This window comes from Ostrea edulis, chromosome 9 (assembly GCF_947568905.1).
Source record: "Ostrea edulis chromosome 9, xbOstEdul1.1, whole genome shotgun sequence".
Classification (NCBI taxonomy): Eukaryota; Metazoa; Mollusca; class Bivalvia; order Ostreida; family Ostreidae; genus Ostrea; species Ostrea edulis.
In genome coordinates this window covers 67205627-67226689 of record NC_079172.1, presented here as the reverse complement: position 1 = coordinate 67226689, position 21063 = coordinate 67205627, and the positions used below count along the sequence as shown (strand labels likewise).

Here is a 21063-nt window from a genome sequence, read left to right as displayed (position 1 = left end):
CGTAGTGAGCTAAGTATTTGTATCGCTACAGATCGATCTTTACGCATGCTTAGTGAACTAAAAGTATCATTTCCCAAATATCTGCATTATGTGTGAAAGGTGAAGATAACGAACAGTGGTTAATCTCATAACTCTTATAAGGAATACAAAATGTACAGTTGGGCAAACACGGACCCCTGGATATACCAAAGGTGGGATCAGATATCTTGGAGGAATGAGCATCCCCTGCCGACCGGTCACACCGGCCGTGAGCCAGATAAGATAAGTCGAACGTTGATTTAAATTTACCCCTAAATGTTTAGGAATACAAAAATGACGTGCAAGAATCCGGAACATTACAATATTGGATATGTTTTGTAAACGCGGAAATGAAGTTAAATGAGTTGTGGTTGAAATGTTGTTTTAAAAAAAACAGAAATACGGGAAAAGATTTAATAACGTACGATTTAGAAACACAAGGTCTATCGATACTCAAGACTGAATCGAAATAAACCGAGTTACACGTTGAAACACTGTTTTGAAAGACTTTACGTGAAAGAATTTGGAATAATATAATAATGGTACAATTTGAAAACTCAAGGTAGACACATATCAAAATCATATCATAATCTAGTATTCCATTCCTAGGAAAAATGTAGAGGTCCGGTAATGTCAAATGTATGAAATTTAATGTATGCAATGCATATATATAATAGAGGTCTTACTTCTTTGAAAACATTTTTTTTTAAATTTACATAGAATTCCAAAACCAGATTTGCTCCCAAACTCGCACTAGGACATTTTATCCTTGGAAATACATTGCTGTGAAAGTCCTCCAATGTGTAGAGAATAACGGAACCTTACATACGTTTCACTAGGCTATATCTGTTGGAGTTCAGATCGTCAGACGTTTTGGGTGTTTCATTCTTTGTAGAAACAAAATCGTGCAGTTCACAATTTACCCTGATCTCATTATCAATTGTGTATTTTGAACGATTATATTTTTTACTCTCGACATCAGTCTCAAAGGTTAGTATTCCCCCTTCAGGTTTCAAAATTTCTGATTGCATTTCCTCCAAATAATCCTCCCTTGGTCGCCTATCTTGGATGTTAAATGGAACTCTTGTTTCTTTTAATCCAGATATTGGCAAGGTGGATGCTTTCCCATTCATTCGATGCGTGCAACTTTCTTCCAATATAAGCATGGGTCTTTTTTGCTTGTTCGTGTTTTTGAGGTCTTGTGAACTTGAGGGATTTTGCAATGTGCTATATGTACTAGGACCTAATGTGCGGCTCTTTGTTGATGTCAGACGAGGTTCATTAGACACTTTCACTGTTGGGTTTTCTCTGTGGTCGGTAATGGTTGTCGACGATAACGCTGTCGCTGTAAGCTCGTTCCTGCTTGGCAAACGCTTATCTGTGAGAAAATATACACGACGCAAATGTTGTACAAATGTTTCTCTAGGATGAATATTTTGTAAACCTAAATACGTAAGAACAATATTTGTACACCACAAAATACTGTTTTGATAATGAAGGATAATTGATGCCAATTCTGCATGATGCATAAGCGTAAAAATCTTTTTATCTTTTAAATCAGTAAAGATGATCACAAAGATTACTATAGTTTTTTCTACCTTTATGCTCTTTAAAAACTGTCTCCCCACATCTGAACATTGTCAATCTGAATAAAAATATTTTTTAAAAATCACAAGAATCACCATGCAAATTTTAATATTAGTTGAAAATCTTACCAATAGACACCACGAGTTTCAAAACAAGAGGCCCATGGGCCTTAACAGTCACCTGTACACAACACATAACAAATAACCTCAGTTTGAAACATGACATACTAATCTTACGGTATGATTACTTCGATTCAAGGTCATGCTATTCTGTGTGTTAAAACTTAACTCTTATAATACATAAATGTATGTTAACAACAGAGTTAATGTCGACAGGAATATTTATTATTCTCAATGAAAGGTGAAGATAACGAACAGTGATTGACCTCATAACTCCTATAAGGAATACAAAATGGAGAGTTAGGCAAACACCGACCCTTGAATATATACTAGATGTGAGAGGTGGGATCAGGTGTCTAGGAGGAGTAAGCACACCCGTCGACCGGTCACATCCGCCTTGAGAACCATATCTTGATCGGGTAAACGGAGCAACCCGAAATCAAAATCAGTGTGCCAAGAACGGCTTAATAATCGGCATGAACAAGACAGTCAGCATTTGTCCTGATAATAGATTGTGTTGACAAACTAGGTCATTAAAACGACTATATAATTTGCTAGATGTTGACTTTAAACGACACTATTGAAACTCTTGTAACATCAACTTATTTTTATGGTGAAGATAATGAACAGTGATCAATCTCATAACTCCTATAAGCAATACAAAATAGAGAGGTGGGTAAGCACGGATCCCTGGACATACCAGAGGTGGAATTTGTGATTTGTGAGTAGCTTACTTCGATTTAAAAACTGATCATACGCAGATCAATCTCTTCTGATGTGTTTCCAATCTATTGTTGGGCCGTTCTTTATACTGATTTTGATTATGGATTTTTCCGTTTAACTGATCCAGATATAGAACTCACGACGGGCGTGACCGCTCGACAGATGATGATTACTTCTCCTAGGCAACTGATCCCACCTCTGGTACATCCAGGATTCCTTTTTTGTCCAATTCTCTATTTAGTATTGCTTATAGGAGTTATGAGATTGACCGCTGTTCGTTATCTTCGCCTTTCATAGTAGAAGTATATTTGTAGAAAATTCAAGTATGGAATAGCTTTGGCTTCTTCAAATAACGTATTCAAAGTCTCAATGGAACAGAGTAAAGTTTTTGGTGTATATGATGTGGACCTATTTATCTATTATTAAGTGTGACATCGTGTATATTTGGTCTTTAATATGAACGATGTCCATGACTGTGTTTACGTCTTTGTGCATTTGGGAAAAGTGCCATCATATTCATGCTTTTTCCTAGTGAACCAATATACACTGTCGTTGCATCCGTGATATCCATAATATGAGAAAAACCATGTAATATCAATTTATTTTGGTTTTTAAGTTGATCATACGCAGAATTTCCCTTGTATATCGAATCAGATGAGAGACATATACACCATGATATGCAGATAATAATGGAATGTTGCTACATACACAGAGGCAGCTGAAGTAATATTGTTTATTATGATGTTGAGTTGATAAATCTAGGTAAGCTACTGATGTTACATGGGTTTTAACAGTATCTTTCAAAGTCAACATTTCGTAAATTATATTGTCGTCAACCTGTCATTAGACCGAATGTTGTCTGACGTGTTTCATAGCAATTGTTAAACCATTTCTTCTGATTTTGACTACGTTTACCTGATCAAGATATAGGACCCACGGCGGGCGTGACCTGTCGAGAGGGAATGCTTAGTCATCCTAGACACCTGGTACATCCCTGTTGTTTCTAGGAGTTCGTGTTTGCCCTAATCTCGTTTTTTTTATTCTTAATATATAATAATTCATGAGATTGATCACTGTTGCCTTCGCATTTTCGTATATATACAAAGTACGGTATTGTGCAAAAAAATTGTTTTGTATCATACGACGTATCAGTTTAACGTACTGGCACAAACAATCACACAATCACATTCGTATCTGCTTTGTAACTCTATTGTAGTTAATAAAGGTAACAAACCTCTTTAGTACAACAATCCCCACTATGCCAGTGACAATTATCCCAATGCTGACACCCATGATAACAATCAAGAAGGATTTCTCAGATAATCCTTGTTTCATATCTGCAAAACTTCCTGTGGTGTTTTCATGATCTACAAGTAAAGATATCGTACGAAAAGTTACTATCTTGTGTTATTATCCTACGGAAAGTTAATATTTTATCAAATCTTATTGAGTTAAAATACACCAAAAGTTAATACGAAAGGTGAAGATAACGAAATCGTACCAAATGTTATTATCTAACAGAAATTTATAGCAGCAAAAGCGATAAGATCTTTAATTACTTTTGTTTCATTACTGTGGTATCATTAGATTTGGTGGGGCTCAATTTTCGTGAATACTTCAATTCAGTCTAAACATCATAAATGGGAAATTACATGCAGCAAAAGTATCACATCTTGACAATCCACGAAAACTAGCTCTCACAAATTTAATGAATCTTCACAAACGTTGTCAATACCAAATTTGAGTTAGATCAAGAGGGGGTTAGGAAATCTGGAATGCTACATGTATATGTATTCGGATCAAAAAGCTTTTACACCAAACCTTATTAGTATCAAAACGTTTTTGTATCAAACCGTCTTGGGATCAAAACGTTTCTATACCATACCACATTGGAATCAAAACCTTTCTATACCAAAACGGTGTTGGGATCAGAACGTTTCTTTACTAAACCATATTGGGATCAGAACGTTTTGATAGCAAACCGCATTGGGATCTGGCCTGGAGGTTATAAAGCTTATTAAAGCACATTTTCATACTCAAACTCCGTGCTCTAAATGATTAATCCTACTCATACTCAAACATGAAGGTTATAAAACTTTTATAAAATCATTCTCATACTCAAATGGAGTACGTGTTGGAAGCTTGCTCAGAGTTGTACTCAAAACAAACAAGGTTGAGTTTAAGTATGAGTACGGTAAAAGTTTTGTAACCTCCAGACCAGAACGTTTCTGTACCAAACCCTATTGGAATCAGGACATTTTTATACCAAATCCTATTGGGATCAGAATGTTTCTATACCAAACCGCATTGGGATCAACATGTTTCTATACCAAAACATAGAAACATATTGGGATCAGAATGTTTCTATACTGATAGGAAATCTTCATTGGGATTGTCCCTTGTATGATTTCACTCATGTAGAATACGCTGTGACCTGAAAAACTATATGACGTCGTCATACACGAGTAACATCAGAAACTGAGTAGCTTACGGATTTCCGTTCATTGTGTGGTGTGCATTTATGGATTTTTTTTTAAATTTTTCTAAGGGAGTTACTGTCCAGTCCGCAAGTAAGCATGAAAAGGGAAATAACTCGTCTGTTGACTAATCGCTACCACTAAATGTGTACGGAATAGATATAGTAGTCTCCGCGTGATTGACGTAAACCAATAGTGATTTGTTTGTTGACGTCTGAAAGTAATAAAAGTACAACAAGTTAGCAATAGCTACAGAGGTTGATGACTACGGAACAAATAATCTTTGCTTTTTAGATTGAGGTCGCTTACAACCACACGCTGGGTTTTATCTGGAGATGTGTTACAGGATTCACCAGCAGAAAGTAATAATAAATGCAGAATGTACCCCGTTCCCACGGGATCAAACTACTTCCATTAACCCCAGTCAACAACACCATCATATTACCTACATCTGGGCTTTTACTCGTCGTAGCATCTGTTGTATCTGTAAAATGAATAAAACTGTTCAGAAACTCAGTGCTTCATTTTATGCACTACACGTACTGTAAAGAAAGTGTTAGACAAATATTTCATTTAGCTTAATTTTCATTTAAAAATGTTTCTAAAGTAATTGCAACATATGGAAATGAAATCTATTCTGGATGTCAACATTTTTAAAAAATTTAAAATGTGGAATACATATGTAGACTTCGTTTTCTAATTAATCATTTAATCAAGATATAGGGCTCGTGGAGGGTGTCACCGGTCGACAGGGGATGCTTACTCCTCCTTTGTACCTTATCCCACCTCTGGTATATCCAGGGGTCCGTATTTGCTCAACCTCTCTATTTTGTGTTGCTTACAGGAATTATGATTGATCACTGTTTGTTATCTTCACTTTCCTATAATGTGCTTTCTTTTAAACATCTGATGTAATACTTATCAACATGAAAATGTTAATCTGATGTAACGCGGAGCAATATAGTTACTAGTACTATGCTGGCAATATTCTGAAAATCTGTATTCTTCTCGTTTTATGGCGCAAAAATGTAAGGTGAAGATAACGAACAGTAATCAATCTCATAACTCCTAAAAGCAATACAAAATACATACATGTAGTTGGGCACACACGGACCACTAGACACACCAGAGGTGGGATCAGGTGCCTAGGAGGAGTAAGTATCCCCTGTCGACCGGATGTATTATACGTTATGTACGTTATCAATTTGATGAACGTCAATCACCCAATCAAATTATGTTACGATCGAAATCAGAATGATTCACCTTTAAACTACAAAACTGTTACCTATACAACCAGTCTCTCGGTTACAGATTTCATTCATTGTACAGTTGCACGTCCCCAGACAGAATCGCCCATATCTACGTATAGGACATGGGTATTTACAGTCTTTGCCAAACCACCCTTTCCAACACTCTAAGATATAAAAAGTAAGTTGTCAAAAATGATAGAATTTAATTCTATATTCATATTACATTCCTGAATATATTTAACGGTTAAAAAAATCTAAAACTCTAAATATAGAAGTGCTGTACATAACTTTGATACCTTGACATTGATTTCCCACAGTTCTCTCGTTCACGCAACAGCTTCTGTTCCTGTTAGATATCAATGTTTAGGTTCATTTGGAATAGGATGATGGCTTTGTTTCATTACCAAAACACACTTCATTATCAAAATTTCAAAATGTTTGACTTGTATATGCATGTATTGAAAATATTTCTAAGTGATAGAGAGTGAATGTATTAGGGGCGAGATGAAAAGATCAATGTCGGGGGAAAATCTTAATTCAGATAGTTTGGGGGTGGGGTGTGTGTAAAAATTCCCGGAAGTTTTGGTCATCCGACATGGATTTTATTATAATACAAATACTTTTTCGGTACGAGATAACCTTTTGAAACGTTCTTATGTAGAATGACACGTTCATTCTTATGAAATGGAAATATCCCATGTTTGAAGTGATATTAAATGTGTAAAAATGAATAAAATAGTTTTAGAATATATGTCAAGTGTAGCTGAGAGCTAAATAAAAAAAAAAGTTGATATGCAATATGGAGGTTCCGCCATGACTCCTACATAGGGAAAAGTGCCACATATGATTCTCATATGAAGTGCGCTTTTCTGTTTGAAGGGTGACTGGCATCCATCTGTCTGTTTGTCCGTCCGTCTGTAAACTTTTCACATTTTTCACTTCTTTTCAAGAACCACTGAGGCATTTTTAACCAAACTTGCCAACAAGCATCCTTATGTGAAGTGGATTTCAGTTTCTTCAAATGAAGGACCACACCCTCTTCCAAGGGTTGATTTTTGTAGAATTAAATAAAATTGAATTGCATTTTTCATAACATCTATACTCAAGAACCACTGGACCAGAAAAGATCAAACTTCTGTGAAAGCTTCAATACATTAGTGTAGATTCAAGTTGTTTAAATCATGATTCCCGGGGCTACGGCAGGGTCACAATAGGCAAATAAAGTTTTATATAGGAATATAACAGAAAAATCTTTAAAACTCTTCTTCTCAAGAGGTGCAAAGTCAAAATCATAAGTGGTCATGCAACGTGTTCAAACATTTAATTTATACCTTTGATGTTTAAATAAATAAATAATTAAGTATTATTTTCACACTGAAACATTATCGGAATGTAAATGTGTGTTGATAAATGATGTAATCTATCATAATGCCCTTTATGGGATTTTGATCATGTGACCAACTCATATTTACATCCCAATAAAAGTTTTGAAATGATACCTTATTTCGCAATAAAATACTTCTAAGAACTGGTGCAACCAAACTGCATCAGCCAAATTTTACAAAGGTTAATGAAGCTATATTATATTGTTATGCCTGCACTGAGAGGCAAAGACATTGACAAATTAACCCCCATATGTTGTTTTTATTTCAAAAACAGGTATGAATTTTCTAACTGTATGATATCATTTTTCAGGGAATGCTGAAGGACTTTGCCAGTAAAGCAGGTTGGACAGAAAGAAGTCATGTCCTGGGGGGTTTTGTCGAGCTTTGGCACGACAAAATTTACTTATTACAGGAACCAGACAAGAGCAAAGGTAATTAAGAAACCATGTGTAGTAAAAGGTGATGTCTTGATTTAATGTAAATGTATTTCATTACAAATTAAAACAGAAAACAATGTTAAACGTTTTAATGTATAGGAAACTTTTTTGAGTGGGGTGAACTATTAAATACACATAATTCATTGAAATAGTTTGATTTCTGAATAATTGTATATTATGTTCTTTGAAATATCTAGTTAAAAGTATACATATGCTTGAAGTCATTATTCCTTTTTGTAGTTATTGGGCAACAAGGATATTGATGTGGAGGGACTTTCTTTAAAGTCCCTCCACAACTACCTGTGGAAGTGTTTTTTGCCACCAGCGATTCCACTTGTGGACATAGAGAGGGAACGCTTGACCTTATTGCTGGTAATTAATTTCATGCAATATTGTTCGTTTTACCATTTTCAACCACATTAGTTATACAGTATTTTTCAAAATGCTTTATATATTAAGATAAAGATTTCGTTTATACCACATTTGCCTTGCAATAATTTATAGATTCATCAATTTGATATGTGAAAGAAATATTTAATTCTCTTTCTCTTCCCTGCATGGGAATCAAATTTTTGTCTCATGTAAAATTAGAAATTAAAGTAGACTTTAAAGATTCTAAACACTTTCATTTTAATTGCAATGAGACTACATTGTACTACAATCGGAAGTTTATTTATTTAAAAAAAAATAAGAAATGGAAATGGCATGCATTTACTCGTTGTCACATGTCGCGGCCAAAATGTCAAAATGTGCCATCCTCTCCCATTCTGGAAAGAGCTATGAGCGAACTCCAGATTGTGGCTTCAGACAATAGCATTTCCTTAGAAGGAAATCATCTCACTTTAACATTGATTCACTTAAAGGCATGCATAATACCTGAAACAATACTTGTTACATATGTTTATTTCTAATTTCCATAGAGATCTTTCTGCGCATCACAGAAATTGTTCCGTAAAGGAGGAACAAGTGGCTTTGCTTTCTGGGCTGAATTCCATAAGTTTGTGGACACCGTCAATAAGGATGGTGGACAAGTGGGAGAAATTAAAGGAAAAGGAGGAGAGAAGAATTGAAAAATATTTATCATAACTTTTTAAATTAAGATTTTATAATTTCAAGTATTGTTTATTGTATATTTGTGTATTTCTTCTTTAAAATCATGTGCAGTTATTGATTTACTTGTTACTTTTAAATATGATATGTTTTTTATATGTGTATGAAAGGAACTGAAATTTAGCACAAAATATATGTATCGACAAGTGCTTATCTTGCTTTGTCTTCTTTTTGATGAAAATTTCACTTTTTACATATGTGAATTTTTCATTCTGATTTCAAAAGTTATGTAAATATGCTCTGCCAAATATTTTATTTCTGTTCATCGTTGAAGCCGTTCCATATCTATAAGATTGAGATATTTTAGAGAATATTGAGTAATATTTTTTTTTTGTACTTTTTATTGGTATTTAATCAAGAAGTAGTTGTAGAATGAATAGAAATACTTGATTTCCAGCATCTGCATATTACATATTAATTTAAAGTACACATACATGTCTCATATGATTTACATATGAGTTTCCTAACATATGATTCTCATATAACATATTAGCACAACATGCACACAAAACCTTCATATGTAAATCATATGAAACACATCATATGATTCACATATGATGCCCTTTTTTATATATTCTCAAATGAAGCTAATCATATGATCCTCATATGAAAATCATATGTGGCAAGCATGCCTGTGTAGCATATAGATAGGTGTAACTACGAAACTAAGACACGTGGTCAATTGCTTGGTGAAAACGTGCATGGTCCAGCAAAAGGTATGTAGGTGAGAGGGAAGATGGATGGCCTTTGATTGAGTTCTTGATTGCGCAGTGGCAAAATGTGTCGCAAAGTACTCCGGTGGGGTTTGGGTGGTGTAGATTTTGCCCACATGAGAGAAAATCAAAACGAGAAAGGGGCACCTGCTCAGGGCATTTTTCTGCACAAGCACCAGTATGCATATACACTATTTATTCAATCAAAATACAACGTTTTATCTACAGTGTATTAACAATAATGATATTCATATGTCGATTCGATATATCCCATCTTGTGGGGATCTGGGTTCGAATAGTCCTCAGTATCCTTTGCTTGCCGTTATTGGAGGCGACTAAATGGGGGGGGGACCTTGGGATCAGACCGTAAAATCCGAGGCTCTGTGTCACAGCAGGTGTGGCACAATAAAGATCCCTCCCTGATTAAAGGCCGTAACCGTCGAGCATAGGCCTATATTTTTCGGCCCTTCACCGGCAATGTTGACGTCTCCATATGAGTAAAAAATTCTCGAGAGGGACGTTAAATAATATACAATCAATCAATCGGTATATCCCAGTGAATTCGAAATAAAAGACACCACGGAGTCTTCCAAAACTGCTTCGTACTTAGATATCTTTATTGAAAATAGATATCAACGATAAATTTGGAACTCAACTTTATGACAAACTGGATGACTTCTGTTTCTCCGTCGTCGATTTATGTTGCAATATTCCATCATCATTATTATATTTATGTAGCTTTTTTCCATTATCACCTGCATATGGTGTTTTGTCTCTTAACCGATTCGTTAAGTGAGAGCTTGTTCTGCATATGATCAGTTTTTAAATCGAGGCAGGCTACTGACAAACAAGTTGATGTTACTATGGTTTCAATCAACTATTCTCATTTAAATTCAGTACATGTATTTCGCAAATTCTATGGTCATTATAATGGTATAATTATTATCATTGGGTCAAATGCTGTCTGCCGGGTTCCATATTAACTGTTAGGCCGTTCTTTTCTACACACTGATTTTGACTACCGATTACTCCGTTTACTTTATCAAGATATCGGGCTCACGGTTAGTGTGACTGCTTACTCATCCAAGGCACCTCATCCCAACTCTGGTATATCGAGGGATCCGTGTTTCCCAACTCGTAATTTTGTATTCGTTACATGAGTTATGAGATTGGTCACTGTTTGTTATATTTGTGTGTTCAATCAGAATTATTGTGTTATTACATTATGATTGATTTGGGTCAACGTTTTAAGTGTGTCTTGATGAAAACTATATAAATTAAGGTTTCTATCAGATATCTAACTTTTGATCTCACCCCCTTACATATGCTCAAAGTAATTTCGCAAATAATTTCATTTCAAAATGTTTGCAAGTTTCGCACTAAAGTTCTATAAAAGAACAAAAACAAAACATGTTTTCAATCATAGTGTACATATTGTAAAAAATATCATTAAAAAGAGAGAAAATATCTAACCCCATCCTCGGTTCGTTCTGTAAACAGGCATCTGAAATGTTGATGAAGGAATTAGAAATACGTTATCTGAAAATATTTTTGACTGATTCATGCTAAGAAAGATACATCTAATTAAAAAAAATGAATGTACAATTTACCATAGTTTGCTTTGGAACGTTCTGGACTCTGGATGCAGCCTTTCTTGTAGTAACAAATCTGTCCCTCAGAGCAAGTACACTTGCTGCTACAGAACTTCCCATAGTACCCATCTGGACAATTTTCCGAGCAGCTTTTGCCAAATTTACCAGGTGGACATTCTGTATAACATTTGAACATATGTTAATGGAAGACTGAGAGACAATAAAGAAAAGAAAATCAACAACTTTATCCCTTACCAGTTGTTATAGCCAAGAATATTAGATGAGAGCAGGATCATCATGCTAATGAAGTAGTTTTGTGTAATTACATGTGTAGGGAACAATATTTACGATGAATCAACGAAAAAAATGAAAGTATTGACTTTTGTCTCAAGTAAAATAATATCAACCAAAAAAAAAAAAGACTTATAAACCTACCAGACTAAGTCGTAACTGACGAAAGTGACGGGAAATAGTAAATTTGTATGATGAAAGGTAAAGATAACGAGCAGCGGCCAATGTCATAACTCATATAAGCAATACAAATTAGATAGTTGGGCAAACACGAACTTCTGGATATACCAGAGGTGGGATCAGGTGCCTAGGAGGAGTAAGCATCCACTGTTCACCGGTCACACCAGCCGTGAGCCCTATATCTTGATCAGGTAAACGGAATTATCCGTAGTCAAAATCAGTGTGCCACGAACGGTCTAACAATCGGTATCAAACAGGTCAGACAGCATTTGACCCAATGGTAGGTTGTATTGGCAAACTAGATCGTTATAACGACCATAGAATTTGAGACTTTAAACGAGGCTGTTGGAACCTCTGCACCATCAACTTGTTTGTCAGTAGCCTGTCTTGATTTAAACACTGACCATAAGCAGAACAACCCCTTGCGTATCGAATCAGTTGATATATATAAACACCATATGCAGGTAATAATGGAATATTGCTACATAAATATGTAAAGTTGACGATGTAGAAGCTGAAATCATCCCGTTTGTGATAAAGTTGAGTTGTTAGTTTGCCGTTAATATTTACTTTCAATAAAATATCTAGGTATGAAGCAGAAGTGGACGACTCTGTGATGTATTCAATTTCGAGTTCACTGGGATATATGGAATCGTCATATGAATGAAAATTATCATTGTTAATAGATAAAACGTCTTCGATATATCTAAATGTCGAATTGAAGGCCACAGCAAGAGATTTTGTCTTCTCACGTAGAAGTTTTTGAATAAATTATACTTGATAGGAATACAAAAACAGGTCAGCTAGCAAAGGAGCGCAATTCGTGCCCATGGGGATTCCAACAGGCTGTTGGAAGACCTGATCACCAAATACCACGAAGATATTGTCAATGAGGAACTCCAGCATATTTTTTTTTATCATTTCAACTTCAGAGTACTTGTGCGTGGAATCAGAGTGGCGTTTAACAAAGTAATTTTTTGGATGACTGATCACTAGATAGGAATATTTGCGTTTTCCATTGTTGTTGGAGAAACAACTGTCTATGATGTCAAAAAATCTACTTTTTAATTGACCTTTTTGCACCTGATATACGAAAAACTTCATGATATCAAAATTGAGAGTTTAAAAGGACATATTAGGAGTAATGTCAATTTCTAAAATTTTACATAATTTTCAAAGTCTGGTCTTCCAATTTAGAATGCAACTAAAAAAAGTGGGGGTTGGAGATAAAAAAAACTGAATTATTTGCGAAAATACTGAAAATACTGAATTTTTATACAAAATTTCGAGTAAATTAATTAAAACTTTTTAAAGAATCGGTGTACTGTTTGGAAAAATATATCAACCAAGTTAATGAATTACAACATTTGAACTAGTTCCAAGTCTCAACTACCTGTATCATAAATTTTAAAACTGAAATACACGTATAGGGATATAAAAATAGACGATACATGGGGTGAAACAGAAACTGTAATATCATGCAGAATTAGAACTTTTTCATTAGTGAATCCTTCCGCCACAAAATATAGTCCCTGTCAAACCCTTTCAAAATTTGAATTGACACAAAAAATTTCAACAATAGATTTTAATATATTTCCACCAATGGGATCAGTAATGAACCAGTGAATACTTAGTTGTAGCATCCTGCACAGTTGTAATGAACTAGTGAATACTTAGTTGTAGCATCCTGCACAGTTGTACTCAAAAGCTCAGGAGCTAACTTCCTTAAAAATCACAAAATAAGTATTCAGCTGTGAATAAAATTGCAAATATTACATGTAAGTTTTACATGGAGTATGGATTTCAATTATCGAAAATAAAAATGGTACATCATAACTTGAAGGATACAGACCAGACTTTAACTAAAGTTTAAACACATCTTTGATAATTTGATAGTTTACCAATACAACCTATCATTGGGTCAAATGCTGTCTGACTTGTTCCATACCTATTGTTAGGGCGTTCTTGGCACACTGATTTTGACTACGGATAACTCAGTTTACCTGATCAAGATTTAGGGCTCACGAAGGGAGTGCCCGGTCGATCAACAGGGGATGCTTACTCATCCTAGGCACCTGATCCCACCTCTAGTATATCCAGGGGTCCGTGTTTGCCCAACTCTCTATTTTGTATTGCTTATAGGAGTTATTAGATTGATCACTGTTCGTTACCTTCACATTTCATAGAGAATACTGAGATGTGAAAAATACTTGTAAGTACAAGTAAAACAGTATATTAAAAATATGCAAAATGTAGCACTTTAAACAACTTAACCTAAAAGAGAAAAAAGTAAGATGAAAATAATGAGATTTGTAACTTCACTAGATAAATTACGGAACAAACATGACAAAGTGAGCAAAAGTTTCAGAGGAAATTGAATCCCTCAGTTCATATAACATTTCAAATGATAATTGTGAAGAACTCCAGAGATTTTCAAAATGAAGTAAAAATCTTGTTCAATCATACATAAATATTTATGTATTAGATAGGACAAACACTTTTTATTACACATCTGATGTAGGACAGCAACTTTTTTTTGTATTCTAAAAAGATAGGACATAGAGTTTTTAGCTCACCTGAACCGAAGGTTCAAGTGAGCTATTCTGATCACACTTTGTCCGGCGTCCGTCTGTCTGTCTGTCCGTCTGTCTGTAAACTTTTCACATTTTCGACTTCTTCTCCAGAACCACTGGCCAATTTCAACCTAACTTGGCCAAAAGCATCCTTGGGTGAAGGGCTTTCAAGTTTGTTCAAATGAAGGGCCATGTCCCTTTCAAAGGGGAGATAATCACAAAAATGCAAAAATAGGGTGGGGTCATTTAAAAATCTTCTTCTCAAGAACCACTGGGCCAGAAAAGCTGAAATTTACCTGAAAGCTTCCTGACATATTGCAGATTCAAGTTTGTTCAAATCATGGCCCCCGGGGGTAGGATGGGGCCACAAGGGGGGATCAAAGTTTTACATACAAATATATAGGGGAAAATCTTTAAAAATCTTCTTCTCAAGAACCACTGGGCCAGAAAAGCTGAGATTTACATGAAAGCTTCCTGACATAATGCAGATTCAAGTTTGTTCAAATCATGGGCCCCTGGGGTTGGATGGGGCCACAATAGGGGATCAAAGTTTTACATACAAATATATAGGGAAAATCTTTAAAAATCTTCTTCTCAAGAACCACTGAGTTAGAAAAGCTGATTTTTACATGAAAATTTTCTGACATAGTGAAGATTCAAGTTTGTTCAAATCATGGCCCCCGGGGGTTGGATGGGGCCACAATAGGGGATCAAAGTTTTACATACAAATATATAGGAAAAATCTTTTAAAATCTTCTTCTCAAGAACCACTGAGTCAGAAAAGCTGATTTCTACATGAAAACTTTCTGACATAGTGAAGATTCAAGTTTGTTCAAATCATGGCCCCCGGGGATAGGATGGGGCCCCAAGGGGGATCAAAGTTTTGCACACAAATATATAGGGAAAAACTTTTAAAAATCTTCTTCTCAAGAACCACTAAGCCAGAAAAGCTGAGATTTACATGAAAGCTTCCTGACATAGTGAAGATTCAAGTTTGTTCAAATCATGGCTCCCGGGAGTTGGATGGGGCCACAATAGGGGATCAAAGTTTTACATACAAATATATAGGAAAAATCTTTAAAAATCTTCTTCTCAAGAACCACTAAGCCAGAAAAGCTGATTTTTACATGAAAACTTTCTGACATAGTGAAGATTCAAGTTTGTTCAAATCATGGCCCCCGGGGGTAGGATGGGGCCACAAGGGGGGATCAAAGTTTTACATACAAATATATAGGGAAAAACTTTAAAAATCTTCTCAAGAACCACTAAGCCAGAAAAGCTGAGATTTACATGAAAGCTTCCTGACATAATGCAGATTCAAGTTTGTTCAAATCATGGCCCCCGAGGGTTGGATGGGGCCACAATAGGGGATCAAAGTTTTACATACAAATATATAGGGAAAATCTTTAAAAATCTTCTCAAGAACCACTGAGCCAGAAGAGCTGATTTTTACATGAAAACTTTCTGACATAGTGAAGATTCAAGTTTGTTCAAATCATGGCCCCCGGGGATAGGATGAGGCCACAAGGGGGGATCAAAGTTTTACATACAAATATATAGGAAAAATCTTCTTCTCAAGAACCACTGAGCCAAAAAAGCTGATTTTTACATGAAAACTTTTTGACATAGTGCAGATTCAAGTTTGTTCAAATCATGGCCCCTGGGGGTAGGATGAGGCCACAAGGGGGATCAAAGTTTTACATACAAATATATAGTTAAAATCTTTTTCTCAATAACCACTATGTCAGAAAAGCTGATATTTACAAGAAAACTTTCTGACATAGTGAAGATTCAAGATTGTTCAAATCATGGCCTCCGGGGGGTAGGATGGGGCCACAAGTGGGGGGGGGGTCAAAGTTTTACATACAAATATAGGAAAAAGCTTTAAAAATCTTCTTCTCAAGAACCATTGGGCCAAAGAAGTTGACATTTACATGAAAGCTTTCTGACATAGTGTAGATTCAAGTTTGCAAAGGGTAGTTTGGGCCATAATAGGGACTAAGGTTTTACATGCAAATGTATATGGAAAGTCTTCAGATATGGGCCAAAGTGACTCAGGTGAGCGATGTGGCTCATGGGCCTCTTGTTAAAAATGGAAATTTGGAATGTATCGGTCACAACCCCAATAGATATTGACCTTTTATCTTACTACACCAGTGTTATATAAAATCTTTATCTTACTACACCAGTGTTATATAAAACCTTTATTTTATTACACCAGTGTTATATAAAACCTTTATCTTATTACACCAGTGTTATATACAACCTTTATCTTATTACACCAGTGTTATATAAAACCTTTCAAAAATCTAAGTAGTAGAAATATGTCAGAAAAAACGATTGATATGCCAAAAGAATTCTAAAACCATCAGAGGAAATTCGGTGTACAATATATATTTTATTGAGTTTACCAATATTTCATTTTAATTCTGTTATACAAACAGACATAAATATGTATGTATGAATTATGCTGCAAATACAGACAAATTTATCATGAATCACTTGTATATACAATTCATATCTGCTCTGTTGGAATTTCTATGGTCTTTTTATTCGAAATAGAGTGTGACCTTGAAATGACATTAACACACGAAAAGGCACCGTGGTACTCACTTTTTGCGCCAGTCAAAAGACTGTATATATGTACCCGTACTCTATAGTTGTTGCAGACAAAACATCTCAAAGTGTCCAATAAAAACGAGAAGAATCCATCAAGTCAAAATGCCTTATTGCCAGGAAAAAAACATCCACACGTGTAAATTCTCAAGGAGCTGAGAGCAGAACGGGCAGGTTTCAGGTTAAATGCTCAATTGCTTCCCGCTTGTTTTGCGAAACAAAGGAATATTTCAACAGATATTCACGGATTTCCTCATTGTGGAATTTGTTCAGCTGTTTTCCGCCTATTTGACATGATTTTAATACATTCCGAGATCAGCTTGACCCTTTTCAAAAGGTATGTTCCTAAGGCAATACACATCCTGCATACAAATCCAAACTGATAAAAAAAAGTTTAGCAGAAAGGGTGAAGATAACTAACAGTGACTATTCTTTACTCCTACAAGGAATATAGAATTATACGTTGGGCAGACACGGATCCCTGGATATACCAGAGGTGGGACCAGGTGCCTAGGAAGAGTAAGCATCCCCTGTCGATCGATTATACTCACCATGGGCCCTAGATCTTGATTGGAAAACGCGAGTATTCTGTAGTTGAAACAGTGTAAAGAACGGTATTACAATCGGTATGAAACACCTCGGGCAGCATTTCACCCAATGACAGGTCGTATTGGCAAACTAGGTCGAGATAACGATTATAGAATTTGCGAAAATCTTATTTTAAACGAGACTGTTTAAACCACTGCACCACCAACTCGTTTGTGAGTAACCTACTCGATTTCTAAACTTATCATACGCAGAACAAGCTCTGCGTATCGAATCAGTTGAGAAACATAAACACCATATGCAGGTGATAATGGAATATTGCTACATAAATATGGTAAATTGATGGCGGAGAAGCTGAAAAAATCTTTTCTATTTGAATAAATAAATTCTACCTCATCAGAATATTTTTAAAAAGGTCAGCTAATAAAGGGACACAATTCGTGCCCATGTGAATTCCAATAAGTTGGTTGGAAAACCTGATCACCAAAGACTACCAATATATAGTAAATGAGGAACTCTAGCAACTTTTGAATTTCAACTTCCGAGTATTTCTGCGTGGAATCAGAATGGTGTTTAACAAAGGAATTTTTTGAATAACTGATCACTAGATATTGCATTTTTGATGACGAAGCAACTGCCTTTGATGTCATAAAATCTAGTCTTTGATTAATCGTGATGGTGATTTTTTACCAAAATGTTTGAGTCTGTCTTCGATTTTTGAGGAAATATATTCAAGGATCCAATTACTATACAAATTTTCGAAAACACGTGATTTAAAGTTTGTTCAATGCTGTTTAAAGGTACATTCTACTTAAAAAATTGGGTTTCCAAAGTGACATAGTTCATGTATCTATATTGGTGTTATATAATAATCTATGTAGAGCAAAATCTTTCATTTTATCCTGGGTGAAAGGAATAGGTCGAAATTTCAAGTTCATTCTTGACTAATGAACCCTCGGACATCTTCCGCTAGCCTGATTTGTGAAAGCCTATCTTTTAAAACAGGTAAAAATGCTAACACCACATCTATCATTCAATACATAAGTAGAAGTTATAGGAAATATTTGAATTAATCATAAAATTTTATACCATAGAAATTTACTTTACTTAGGATTAGATCTTTTAGAACCTTTATTTTCTGCAAGTATTAATTGGAAATGTATTTGTTAATTTGCATTGTAATACATGACAAAGATAAAATATACAATAAATAAATCATGGTTAGTTTCTACGTCGAGTTCATGGACTATAGATAGAGGAATAAAGACCTATTATACCAAATTCAGTACGCTAGATCACGTGTAAAAGAGCTAAATATTAGTTAGGCATACGCAAATCCAAAAGTTGGAGGGAAAATAGCATGTGGTATAAGACAGTAGATTTTTTAGCAACATCATTGAAATCTCTACATGAGAAATAATCATAGCTCCATACATCGCATGAGGTGCTCCAGGATTAATTTAAAAAATTAAATATCTTTTGAGATTATATTTTTCTGACTGTTAATGGGATACATATTTTTTCACAATACACCTGAGTTATATCCCCTGAATACAGAGGACACACAACGCGTTTCGGTGCTCAATATCTGATTGTAATTTAAAAGTGCAAATCAACGCATGTACAATGTATATTAATAACTTGTTATCTTTTCATACTGTGCACAAAAAATATGTATATCAGGTGCAAATGAACAGAGCATGTTAATTACATCGCATCAGTATCTATAATGTAATTGTTTTGTTGAAATTAGTTTTTTTCACGTGTGACTCAATTGTTTGAAAATCAATTTTTGTGTAAATCAGCATAAATTTGCACAGCTTGACCTTCATTGCAAGTTACTAAAATTTGCACAAAAATAATTATCAGAAACTTACATGTAACAACAAGGATTGGGGATGTCTAAAAGGCAAAGTTAAATTGAACTGACACTTTCATCGCTCAATAAGTATATAGAATTTTTATGGTGTTTGACCTTGTGGCCTTGACCTTGGAGTATGACTTATCATTTTTTAAATTATCTCCTAAATTATATACATCTAAGGCAGAACGATCATATTTTGTATATAGAATTTTTATGGCTAGACCTTTCATTTCACACCATGATCCATGTAACCTTGACCTTCTCCCAGAACGTCAAGTTCATGTTAGTCATATTGGTCTTCAGCCATCTCCAATGTTATATGAATTCATGTTCAGTTAAGCTGAGACTCTAAAGAAATCTTCATGGAAATAAAAATTGAACAAAACAATCTTTTAAGAATCACAACAGCTGAGCAACAACAGGGCAATGGTGACTCGGGCGAGCGATGTGGCCCATATGCCTCTTGTTAGGGCCATGTCCGAAGGATCCATGACTCTCACTCACGGCGCCTGACGACAGAAGAAGAGATGTCTTCGGTCTGACGCAGTACCAGAGTCTTGAACACGCCCCTCCCGGTGAGTACCCTATCAAACTACCATTACCAGTAAATTACAGAATGTAAAGCAAGTAATTAGTATTTACAAATACAAACTCGACATTTGTTTCTGGATTAATATTTTATGGTTTAATATGAAGGCTTTTTCAAGACACATTTCAAAATTCCATAACATTTTATGTCATAAAGAGCCATTTTAAAACATTGATCTTGACTAGTTTTGCATTGTTTTTCATCCAAAACAAAAAATACATAGGACAAAACTATTTATTCCAAAATGCTAAGTTTTAATATCTCTCTCTCTCTCTCTCTCTCTCTCTCTCTCTCTCTCTCTCTCTGAATCTTGTTCCGAAGTTAATATTCCAAATCTACTCATGGATCCTTGTAATGAAGAAGCGAGTGGAGTAATCTCCTTATAATCTCTGTAATTCCGACATTTACACTGAGGCAACCTTGTGATGTGTTAAATTTCTCCCCCATGCATACATTAATTTAAAATAGATATAACTTACCGATACACTTTCCGTTCTTTAACATGTAATTATTGCAACATTGCAGTTGATCCCTACAGAGAACATTGCATATTTTAAATAGATTCTTACAATATAATCTATCAAATTTGATAGAATGATAACCAATAGATACATACCCTTTCACACCACAGTTACCCAATTCTCTTGCCTTTATTAGGTCCAACGAGATTAGAAGAAAAGCAAGACAATGCATTTTGCTGCGGAAAATATCAACTGAAATGATTGAAATTTGTCAATATTATAGAATATGACACTTGAAGAGGACCACTTTTAAATACAAGTGGATCACACGTACATTCACAGAGAGCACGCATTGATTGGACCCAATTCATTTCTATAAAAAATCCTGCGTCATGAAAACTTAAACAGGGAAATCGTCGTATAAAAGGCTAACAACTTAAGGACGAATAACCCATCGCCATAATGGCTGACTTGCTTTTGAAAGCGTGAATGAAAATATAAATATCAGCAGGGTTTAATTTCTTTTCGGATT

At 35.0% G+C, this 21063-nt stretch overlaps 1 protein-coding gene and 1 pseudogene across 2 annotated transcripts; one reads left to right on the top strand and one right to left on the bottom strand.

Moving 5' to 3' along the window:
• Window positions 1-418: 418 nt before the first annotated feature.
• On the bottom strand, window positions 419-20809 carry LOC125677971 (cell death abnormality protein 1-like). 2 transcript variants are annotated; one of them, XM_056150404.1, is made up of 9 exons: window positions 20687-20809; window positions 20550-20602; window positions 11430-11588; window positions 11293-11323; window positions 6471-6520; window positions 6210-6338; window positions 3682-5408; window positions 1617-1663; window positions 419-1396 (listed from the first exon to the last, which is right to left on the bottom strand). In XM_056150404.1, exons 1-7 carry the CDS (start codon window positions 20761-20763, stop codon window positions 5230-5232), a joined length of 678 nt encoding a protein of 225 aa, XP_056006379.1. In that variant the 5' UTR covers window positions 20764-20809; the 3' UTR covers window positions 419-1396; window positions 1617-1663; window positions 3682-5229. The 2 variants fall into 2 exon arrangements, with proteins under 2 accessions (XP_056006379.1, XP_048757191.2); XM_048901234.2 differs by lacking the exons at window positions 6210-6338; window positions 6471-6520; window positions 11293-11323; ... (1 more) ...; window positions 20550-20602; window positions 20687-20809 and having other exon boundaries at window positions 3682-4731.
• Window positions 7659-9257, top strand: LOC125677970 (uncharacterized; annotated as a pseudogene).
• Window positions 20810-21063: the final 254 nt, after the last annotated feature.

Coding starts and splice junctions, on each gene's coding strand:
- LOC125677971 (XM_048901234.2), bottom strand. CDS start 3,782: ATGAAACAAGGATTATCTGAGAAATCCTTCTTGATTGTTATCATGGGT. Junction 1,664..3,681: donor GGGATTGTTGTACTAAAGAG/GTTTGTTACCTT, acceptor ATTTTTATTCAG/ATTGACAATGTTCAGATGTG. Junction 1,397..1,616: donor AGTTTTTAAAGAGCATAAAG/GTAGAAAAAACT, acceptor ATTTTCTCACAG/ATAAGCGTTTGCCAAGCAGG.